The following is a 10,736-nucleotide window of genomic DNA, read 5'->3' on the forward strand; positions in this document are numbered from 1 at the left end:
AGTTGGTGATGAAATTATGATTAACTAAACTCAGGTTTTTAGAGGTCTTAAAATTCAAAAATTAAGAATTTTTAAAAGCGATTCAAAAACAAGTCACGGTGCATACGATTGTTCAACACTTTATACAAGTTTGGCACATAAATAATCAATGTTTAAACGAATTTTTCCTAATTCAGAAAACTTTTGCACCGGAAAAGTTACCTTTCTAGCATGTTATTCTAACAAAGCTTTTTTTTAGGTATTGTTAAACATTATACTAATTTTGGGACCTGCTGACGAAGTCGTAGAGCACTCTCTTTTCTTTTAGACAACATTCAGGTCAGGTTTGGTTAATACCCTTATTTAAAACAGATCAGAGGAATTCTTTATGGTACTATTGTGCACCCTGGTCGCCGATTTGTTTTGTATTGCTATGAAAAGAGACTTTTATGTTTGGGGAGTCTCTGTGAGTAATTAAACAAACAAGATGTTATAGTTGCATTAATAATTACTTCAAATACCTTGATGATATTTTTGATTTAGATAGATTTCTTATTTTGAATCAAACGATTTGTCTGAAACATTTATCCGTATGAACTACAACTTAATTAAACGAAGCTCTTGAAATTTTTATGTACATCGATTTGGTTGGATTTCTTCAGTTTATTTAACTATCAACAACAATTCTATTCACACGAAAAAATATGATAAAAGAGATGGACTATGACTTTTGTATACGATTATAATATCAACATCCGGGTAGATATAGACGTACCCATTGCAACATTAACTTACGTGTGTATGATTTTGTTTTCTCAGTTTATTGAGATGTGCGATGGGATAAGTCTTGTGTAAGCAGCGAGGGGGGCCCCGTAAACGGCATCTTCAATACGAGCGGAATATTTTTATTACCTAGCAATGCTTTTAAAACAGTGTGGTTACGGCTCACCCATAAGATTACGCGAAACCTATTTAAGGGCTAATTTGTACAGAGTCGTAACTTTGAATTTAATTTCATAAATTCTCATTTTTAGTGTGATTTTGGATGAACTTGGCTTCTGTAGACAGGGATTACTGCTCCTGATGTTTTTTTATTTGGCTCTCTGGGTGGTGATTGTGACAAACGTTCGGTGGGAGAATTTATGAGTTCATAGGTAAATTTTCTCACGGTTGTTTTGGTACTGAAAATCCTTGACACCGTCTTTATTAAAGAGGTTATTATTGAACCATTTTGCTATTTTATTAAGGACATTACTGATGCTTATAGGTTCAATCCTTTTTACAGTTGGACGAAACGCTGTTTCCTCTTTTGATTTACATCTGAACGGACCACGTGGGGGACTCTCCATAATGGATAGATTCTTAAAGGACCTTTCGGACTCTGAATTGTCTTAATTGTGCGTCTTTGCTTTGCTCCCCGTCGGCTTTTTAGATGATTTTCTTGTTGCTCTGTCTTTCTTTAGGACATGTCCAGAGTTTACTTTTGTAATCGTTCACGGGGGTTTACTATATTTTTCTATATGATCATTTGGTATTTTAGCTTATTTAAACCTTTTGTAACATACACCTGTTAGAATTCCACTTGCGGGGATTCATTTTATTTACATGTCTCGTTTTATATGAACATGGGTGGGCTTCAGAGCCGAGTTTGGTTGATGCATCCATTAAGCGCGAGTTTTTACTCTTCCCAGCAGTCTATATATTATGCTCCTCACCGTTCTCAAGGCGGCTTCCTCTGTATTCCTTATTATGTATGTTATGTTGGGGTGGAATGTTTCAATAGTTTTGGTGACCTTTTGCTTGGTTGTCACTTGATGTTTCTCGTCTACGGTACAGTATCTTCCTCCCTTTTAACGGGGGTCCTAGTTGTTAATGGTCGTGTTGTATATATATCTCCTCCTTTTCTCTGCTTGGGGGTGTCGTCCGGGGGTGCCGATTCCCTTTTGTGCTGCTTTGACTTTTGTGGGATGTCCTACTAATTTAATCATTATTTATTTTCTTGGATTCCTAGTCGTTACAGATTATTTATCCATTTAGTTAGCATTTGTGTGTTTCGTGTGCCTTGTCCTGTTTTGGTTGGTCCGGGTCTCCGTCACCTGGTGTCTTGTGTGGATCATATGGGGGGTTGCGGTTTAATTTGTGTCGCTCCGATTTTCCTTGCTTTGTACTTTTGTTATTCATATTTTAGTAGATGGTTATTGGATTATACCTGTTATAACAAGTTATATAGCTCTAGTCATCGGCAAAAGATACCGTCACGATTTATTCTAATTCAATTGGCCATAAAGGATCTATGTTCTATTAAATCTTATTATCTCTGTATTAAGTGATACGCTTTTAATAATTCTATTTTGAAATCACATTGATTTGTCTCTGGGGAGGTTATAATTTATTTATTTATTCCTCTCGGCGCGTGGGGGCCACGGAACATGTCATGGAAAACAAGTAAATACTTGTTCTAGATATATTTGTTTAATAATTCGCTTTGTTCATGCCTGCAATCCAGTGGTTCAATACATATCAATCTTCAGTTTCTGTTGGCAAATTCAGAAAAATGTATATGATACGTTTTTTGTCTTTACAATGATTTATATGAGTAATTATTGAGTTGAGCGAGTTTTATTGCACAACTTCTAATCTAGTGACGTTTCATTTCTCAAATAGAGAATAAAATTCGCTCATTAAAACGTAATGCATTCATTTGTAGTGTTGAGTGATATATTCTCGCTAGTCTAGCTATACACTATGATTTTATGCGGGAGTTGCGGTGAACACCTTGCAACCGCACACCGCCCTCGTACGCATGGTGAAGGGAATGCTTGGTGAGGAGATAGGAATAGGCGAGGTGGGTGGAGCAGTGTGGTCCTGACTGATGACGATGGAATAATTAGTGACAAAAAGTAAGATATTATTCATTTAGAATTAAAGAAAATGGCGTCATTGTTTATAGTATGTTCATGGATTGTTTTTAATATATGTGTGGGAGTTAGACGGGTTGAGCCTTGATCTGAAAATCGAAGCATTGGGGCGTCGTAATGTTCCTTAATGCTCTCTTAAACAAACAATTTCATTAATGGGGGGGGTTTTCATGTATCTCCATTTTCTTTTACTCTATTTGTTATTATTAATTAGTATATTTGTTTGTATTTGCATTTTTCTTATTAATGCACTGAAACCTTTAACTTTACAAAAAGCTGAATGGTGACAATTTTTTACTCTTTTAAGCTCGTCATTGCTCAACGTATTAAACATCCCTTCTTTTCCGTTTTTATCATTTATATTCTGTGTAGTGTTTGTTAGTCCCTGTAGGAGGTATTAGATTGTTATTATGTTCTAGCGTGCCTGAATGTAAAATGTGGTTACAGTGGTATATTCGATCTTGTTATTATGATGGAGGATTACGAATGCACTATGTGCGGCTGGATTATGACGATGGATAACTGCGATAATAGTACGTAATAAAAAAAATCCTATTAGTAAAGCGAACAAAGCTTTTACCATTGAATAAATCATTTGAGTTTGTTTTATGTTGTTTCCTTATAATTGAATATTGTAAACACCTGATAAATGAATACTGATGTACATGCTTTTTTTTATCATTTATAATATTATCAAAAATTCTTACGGAAAATCGCTAAAATAGGACACTTGCAAATAAGAGACATATACTTTGAAAACAACTTTAAAATTGCGCTTATTATACGAGTGTAAAAATTCAACTTTATTATTCACATAATTATAAAGCTAACTGGAATAAGATAAGTAAGAACGATAACAAGCTATGTTCTATTCAATTATATCAATAAAGTAGGTAAGTACAATAACTTTTTGAAATGCAGATGTTACATGCGGGATAAATTGTTATTATCCCGTTGCCAGGGACATTTTAAAAAAAAAACAAGTAAATACCTGTTTTAATATATTTTTGTTGAATATATTCGGCTTTGTGATGATGTTTTCAGTGGTTCAGTACATTGAAATCAGCTTTTCTGCTCATCAGGAAAATGTATAGATAGGTTTGTTACAAAGAAATAGAGATTATGAGTTGAGCGGACTCCAACGCCGAGTTTTTTCGACACTTACTAACAAATAGAAATAAAACGCCATCAAAAGTAATGCATTCTTTGATTTATCATGTTTCCCAATAGATATTAATGAATGCGATACTGACCCTTGCAAGAATGGTGGTACCTGTAAGGATCTTGTAAACAAATACGAATGTACATGTGCTGCTGGATACGATGGAATTAATTGTGACAATAGTAAGATATAATTCATTCAGGATAAAGAAAAATACGTCATATTCATAGTATGATTGATGGTTAATTTTAATATTGTATTAATACTTATTGATCTGAAATCAAGCATTCTTAATATTCCTAATTTTTCTTAAACAAACATTCACTATAGTACCAGTTCATACAGGTATAAAGAATATTGAGTATTGCATTTTCTTATTGCAATGAAACCTTTAACTTACAAAAGCTGAAGGTGACAATTACTTCTTTTAAACTGGTCATTGCTCACGTATTAAACATCCCTTCTTTCCGATTTTACAAATTCGTTATTTTTTATTCCCTTTAGATATTAATGAATGTTCCAGCGAGCCTTGTAAAAATGGTGGTACCTGTAAGGATCTTGTAAATGGATACGAATGCACATGTGCGGCTGGATATGACGGAGATAACTGCGAAAATAGTACGTAAAAAAAAAATCCTATTAGTAAAGCGAACAAAGCTTTTTTATTGAATAAATCATTTGAGTTTGTTTCATGTTGTTTTCTTATAATTGAATATTGTAAACACCTGACAAATGAATACTTATGTACATGTTTTTGTTCAACAAAAAACGAGTTGCGACAACATTTATCACTTATAATATTATCAACAATTCTTATGGAAAATCGCTAAAATATTACACTTGCAAATAAGAGACATATACTTTGAAAACAACTTTAAAATTGCGCTTATTATACGAGTGTAAAAATGCAACTTTATCATTCACATAATTATAAAGCTAACTGGAATAAGATAAGTAAGAACGATAAAAAGCTATATTCTATTCAATTATATGAATAAATTAGGTAAGTATAATAACTTTTTAAATGCAGATGTTATATGCAGGATAAATTGTTATTATCCTGTGGCCATGGACATTTCAAGAAAACAAGTAAATACCTGTTTTAATATATTTTGTTTAATATATTCGGCTTTGTCATGATGTTATCAGTGGTTCAATAATTGACATAAGTTTTTCTGCTCATCAGGAAAATGTATAGATAAGTTTGTTACAAATAAATAGAGAGTATGAGTTGAGCGGACTCCAACGCCGAGTGTTTTCGACACTTACTAACAAATAGAAATAAATCGCCATCAAAAGTAATGCATTCTTTGTTTGATCATGTTTTCCAATAGATATTAATGAATGCAATCCTGATCCTTGCAAGAACGGTGGTACCTGTAAGGATCTTGTAAACAAATACGAATGTACATGTGCTGCTGGGTACGATGGAATTAATTGTGACAATAGTAAGATATTATTCATTCAGGATATAGAAAAATACGTCATATTCATAGTATGCGCTTATTATACTAGTGTTAAAAGGCAACTTTATCATTCACATAATTATAAAGCTAACTAGAATAATATAAGTAAGAACGATAACAAGCTATGTTCTATTTAATTAAATCAATAAAGTAGTTTAATTAAGTTTTAAAATACAGATGTGATATGCGAGATAAAGTGTTACCATCATGTGGCCACGGTTTTCTCATGAAAACAGGTTATCACCTATTTTAATATCATTATTATCTTCGATATGTTGTTGTTTTTGTACATTCTATTCTGTGGCCATTGAGGCTAAACAGGAATATTTTCGCATGATGAATGCCTTAACGACAAAGATATGATCTATTTCTAGATATTAACGACTGTTTACCAAACCCGTGTAAAAATAACGGGGAATGTAGAGATGGACTCAATATGTTTACATGCAATTGTTCTCCTGGTTTTGAGGGAACAGAATGTGAAATAGGTTAGTTCTCATGAAATTCGTTTTCCTTCAAACCGTTTTGTTTTATCAAAACTGAAGAGGTGCAAACAATACATATATATCATATTTTTTTTAATGTTTAGTCGTTTTTTTTTCATTATGATATGAAAAAATAACTTTTTAAAGAGTTTTAGATAAATACGTAACGTTTTATAAGTAAGATATCCCTTGTATATTTTAAACTTACGATTTATTATCAATTCAATTACAAAAAATAATGATCTGGAGTGATAAACTATTATACAACATCTTATCAGAAATTATTGATAAAAAGTAATATTGAACATTCAGATATAAATGAATGTATACCAAATCCCTGTAAAAATGCTGGTAGCTGTCAAGATCTTGTTAGTGGATACACGTGTACATGCGTGGCTGGCTTCTATGGTGTTAATTGCTCAACAGGTACGTGATCCCCTTTGAAGATGATGATTTATTATTAAAGCAAGTTCACTAAACAAGTAAATTTTAGATTTGAAAATAGATAAAGCATTCTGTAACATTTACATCAAATATTGGTCTCCCTTGCCTTTATGAACCGAGCCTGCAACATTTTCAATTTTGCCGTGTTGGGCTTTCTTTAGGGGTTCTTATTTTCTCTATTTTATCGCCACATCAGCGTTGTTTGTGCTTTGTGGAGGCTGTAAAAAGTCGCCCGTACATTCAATCAGAGATGTTATATTCTCGATCCTCAAAGATCGTTCAGCAAGACATTATTGTTGTGCTTGTGGTAATTTAGTTCTTTCTATACGGCCTTTTTTGTTGGATGGTTCCAGTATTAAATACTGTTGAATCACCCTTAGGATATGTGGCCTGCTTTTTAAATTTGTCTATTGACGTCTTATCTGTGATATGCAGGCTTCATAACCTATGATCCCCTTTCACAATTCCTTTTTATTTAGTTCCGCCCATTGTTTTCTCGTTTAGGACACACGCTTTTTTTTACTTGGGGACCATATGCCGCTTTTCACGGAATGGCACATACGTGTCACATTGAAGGTTCCCTGATAATCGCCATATGAACACATCTGCGGATGTTTCAAAATTCAAAATTGTACCAGTTCATTTTAAATGTTGAATTCTGTTTAAGCCGTTGCTAGGGGGCGTGGACGATAATTTGAACTTGACAGTTCCGTCCATGAGCAGGCTCAATAAAACCGAGCCTGCGACATTTTCAATTTTGCCGTGTTGGGCTTTCTTTAGGGTTTTTTATTTTCTCTATTTTATTACGGAGTGAATTTTCGAGTGTATTTCACAGATATAAAACTTTCAAACCTAACTGTTTGCCAATACATTAAAGGAAAATTATTGTAGTTTTGACATGTAAAGGTTTTTTCTAGACGGTATTAATGTTTTTCTTTATTTATAAAATTGTTTGAGCATTTTGTTGTTGCAATTATATAAAAATTTGCATATGTTCATTCTTTTTTCTGATATTACCCTTAACGGTAGCTAATTGAAAACTAAATGATCATGAGCATAGATCATTGACCATCTTAAGCTTTAACAAAAAAGCGGATATTTAATGCAGATGTATCAGTTATATGTATAAATCATTGCAAATATATACCACATTTACATGAATTAGATATTATAATGAAAAAGACGTGATGTATACGATAATTTAATAACATATTGAGGCTAAAGAGTTTGATTAGAAAAGGTCATAAATTTATTTCCAGATTTAATAGAGGGAATAATTCCTGAAGAAAAAACATGTAACGTTTAAAGAAAACCATTTCATTCTATAAAAGTTGTCATTCACTAATTGCTTAAGTTTGTCCTCAAATTTTATTTAACAGATATTAATGAATGTCTTAATAATCCATGTGAAAATAATGGAAGATGTGAAGATAAAGTGAACGGGCGGATATGTCATTGTATTGATGGATATGATGGTGCAAACTGTGAAATAGGTTAGTTTAATTTTCTTATGTTTGAGTGTCGTTTTACTATCGTTATCGATATTTTCTGAAGCAAAGGTAACACCTAGTTGTGCTCTCAAAATATATAAAGGCTTAAACATACCATGTCATCTTTACCGTACAGATATCAACGAGTGCTCCAGCAACGGCATCGGCAAAAGATACCGATCCCGATTTATTCATAATTCAATTGGCCATAAAGAATCTATGTTCTATTAAATTATATCGATAAAGTAGATACGTTTAATAACTTTTTGAAATGCAGATGTGATATGCGGGATAAATTGTTATTATCCCGTGGCCACGGACATCTCATGAAAACAAGTAAATACTTGTTCTAATATATATTTGTTTAATATATTCGGCTATGTCATGCTGTAATCAGTGGTTCAATACATTCAAATCAGTTTTTCTGCCCATCAGAAAAATGTATAGATAGGTTTCTTACAATGAAATAGAGATTATGAGTTGAGCGGACTCCAACGCCGAGTTTTATTGACACTAACTTCAAATCATGACGTTTCATTCTCAAATAGAAATAAAACGCCATAAAAACGTAATGCATTCATTGATTTTCTCATGTTTCCCTATAGATATAAATGAATGCGATCCTGACCCTTGCAAGAATGGTGGTACCTGTAAGGATCTTGTAAACAAATACGAATGTACATGTGCTGCTGGATACGATGGAATAAATTGTGACAAAAGTAAGATATTATTCATTTAGAATAAAGAAAAATGCGCCATTTTTTTATAGTATGTTTCATGGTTGTTTTTAATATTGGATTAATAATTATTGATCTGAGATCAAGCATTAGTAATATTCCTAATTTCTCTTAAACAAACATTTACTATAGCACCAGTTTATACATGTACAAAGTATATTGAGTATTGTACTTTCTTACTCCAATGAAACCTTTAACTTACAAAAGCTGACGAGGAAATTTCTACTTCTTTCAAAAACTGGTCACGTATTAAACATCCATTTTTCCGACTTTACAAAATTCGTTCTTTTTTTCCGTTTAGACATAAATGAATGTTTAAGCGACCCTTGTAAAAATGGGGCTTCCTGTAAAGATCTTGTCAATGGATACGAATGCACATGTGCGGCTGGATATGATGGAGTGAACTGCGATAATAGTACGTTATTAGAAAATCCTATAAGTAAAGAAAACAAAGATTTCATTGTTGAATATATCATATATGTTTGTTTTATATTGATTCCTTATAAAGAAACATTGTAAAAAAATCCTATTAATAAATACATACGTGTACTTATGTACATGTTTTTGGTGTAGCAAGAACGAATTTGAAATGTAGGAACGATGTCTTCATGAACTTGTTTTACAATTTGACCATTCGACAGGTATAAAAACGTTTTATCTTCTTTTTTTACAGATATTGATGAATGTTCGAGCAACCCATGCAAGAATGGTGCCTTATGTACTGATCTTGTTGATGGTTACAAATGCACATGTGTGTCTGGATACGATGGGACGGACTGTGATAATGGTGAGAAATTAAGATAACTAACTCAGGTTTAGAGAGGTCATGGATATACGGTATAAAGCTCTCAGCATCGGTAAAAGATACCGATCACGATTTATTCATACTTCAGTTGGCCAAAAGAAGCTGTTATCTCTTAAATTAGATCGATTAAGTAGATACGTTTAATAACTTTTTAAATGCAGATGTGATATGCGAGATAAATTGTTATTATCACATTGGCGACAGACATCTCATTAAAACGAGTAAATACATATTCAAATATATTTTTGTTTAATATATTCGGCTTTATCAGTGGTTCAAGACATTGAAATACGATTTCTGCTAATCGGGAAAATGTATAAATATGTTTTTTACAATTAGTTAGAGATTATGAGTTGAGCAAACTCAAACGCAAAGTTTTATGGACACTAACTTCAAATCATGACGTTACATTCTTAAATAGAAATAAAACGCCATTAAAAAGTACTGCATTCTTTCATTTATCATGTTATCATGTTTCCCCAATAGATATTAATGAATGCGATCCTGACCCTTGCAAGAACGATGGTACCTGTAAGGATCTTGTTAACAAATACGAATGTACATGTGCTGCTGGATACGATGGAATAAATTGTGACAATAGTAAGATATCATTCATTTGCAAGAACGGTGGTTAACGGATATAATTCATTCAGAATAAAGAAAAATACGTCATTTTCATAGTATTATTGATGGTTGATTTTTTTATATTGAATTGATACTTATTGATCTAAAATCAAGCATTATTAATATTCCTAATTTCTGTTAAACAAACATTTTCTATAGTACCAGTTTATACGTGCGTGTATACATTGAATGAGTATTGCATTTTCTTATTGAGTTGAGTTGAGTTTTATGGACACTAACTTCAAATCATGACGTTTCATTCTCAAATAGAAATAAAACGCCATAAAAAGTAATTAATTCTTTATATGATCATGTTTCCCAATAGATATTAATGAATGCGGCCCTGACCCTTGCAAGAACGGTGGTACCTGTAAGGATCTTGTAAACAAATACGAATGTACATGTGCTGCTGGATACGATGGAATAAATTGTGACAATAGTAAGATACAATTCATTCAGAAAAAAGTTATATACGTCATTTTCATAGTATGACTGATGGTTGATTTTGATATTGGATGAATACTTATTGATCTGAAATTAAGCATTCTGAATATTCCTAATTTCTCTAAAATAAACATTCACTATAATACCAGTTCATACAGGTATAAAGTATATTGAGTATTGCA

At 32.4% G+C, this 10,736-nt stretch overlaps 1 protein-coding gene across 1 annotated transcript in view; it reads left to right on the top strand.

Annotated features, from left to right (window-relative positions):
- The window catches only part of LOC132715422 (neurogenic locus notch homolog protein 1-like), a gene marked incomplete at its 3' end in the record, with an annotated part of 55,457 nt that extends 44,908 nt beyond the window's left edge, over positions 1-10,549 (top strand). Inside the window, exons 39-49 of the mRNA XM_060698419.1 lie at positions 4,128-4,241; positions 4,564-4,677; positions 5,394-5,507; positions 5,900-6,013; positions 6,323-6,436; positions 7,834-7,947; positions 8,550-8,663; positions 8,983-9,096; positions 9,355-9,468; positions 9,973-10,086; positions 10,436-10,549. Of these exons, the coding sequence (XP_060554402.1) occupies positions 4,128-4,241; positions 4,564-4,677; positions 5,394-5,507; positions 5,900-6,013; positions 6,323-6,436; positions 7,834-7,947; positions 8,550-8,663; positions 8,983-9,096; positions 9,355-9,468; positions 9,973-10,086; positions 10,436-10,549 (1,254 nt within the window). The remainder of the gene's footprint in view (positions 1-4,127; positions 4,242-4,563; positions 4,678-5,393; positions 5,508-5,899; positions 6,014-6,322; positions 6,437-7,833; positions 7,948-8,549; positions 8,664-8,982; positions 9,097-9,354; positions 9,469-9,972; positions 10,087-10,435) is intronic.
- Positions 10,550-10,736: the final 187 nt, after the last annotated feature.

Source organism: Ruditapes philippinarum, unplaced genomic scaffold, assembly GCF_026571515.1.
Source record: "Ruditapes philippinarum isolate M1 unplaced genomic scaffold, ASM2657151v2 ctg2656_1_1_1_1, whole genome shotgun sequence".
In the NCBI taxonomy this organism is placed as follows: domain Eukaryota; kingdom Metazoa; phylum Mollusca; class Bivalvia; order Venerida; family Veneridae; genus Ruditapes; species Ruditapes philippinarum.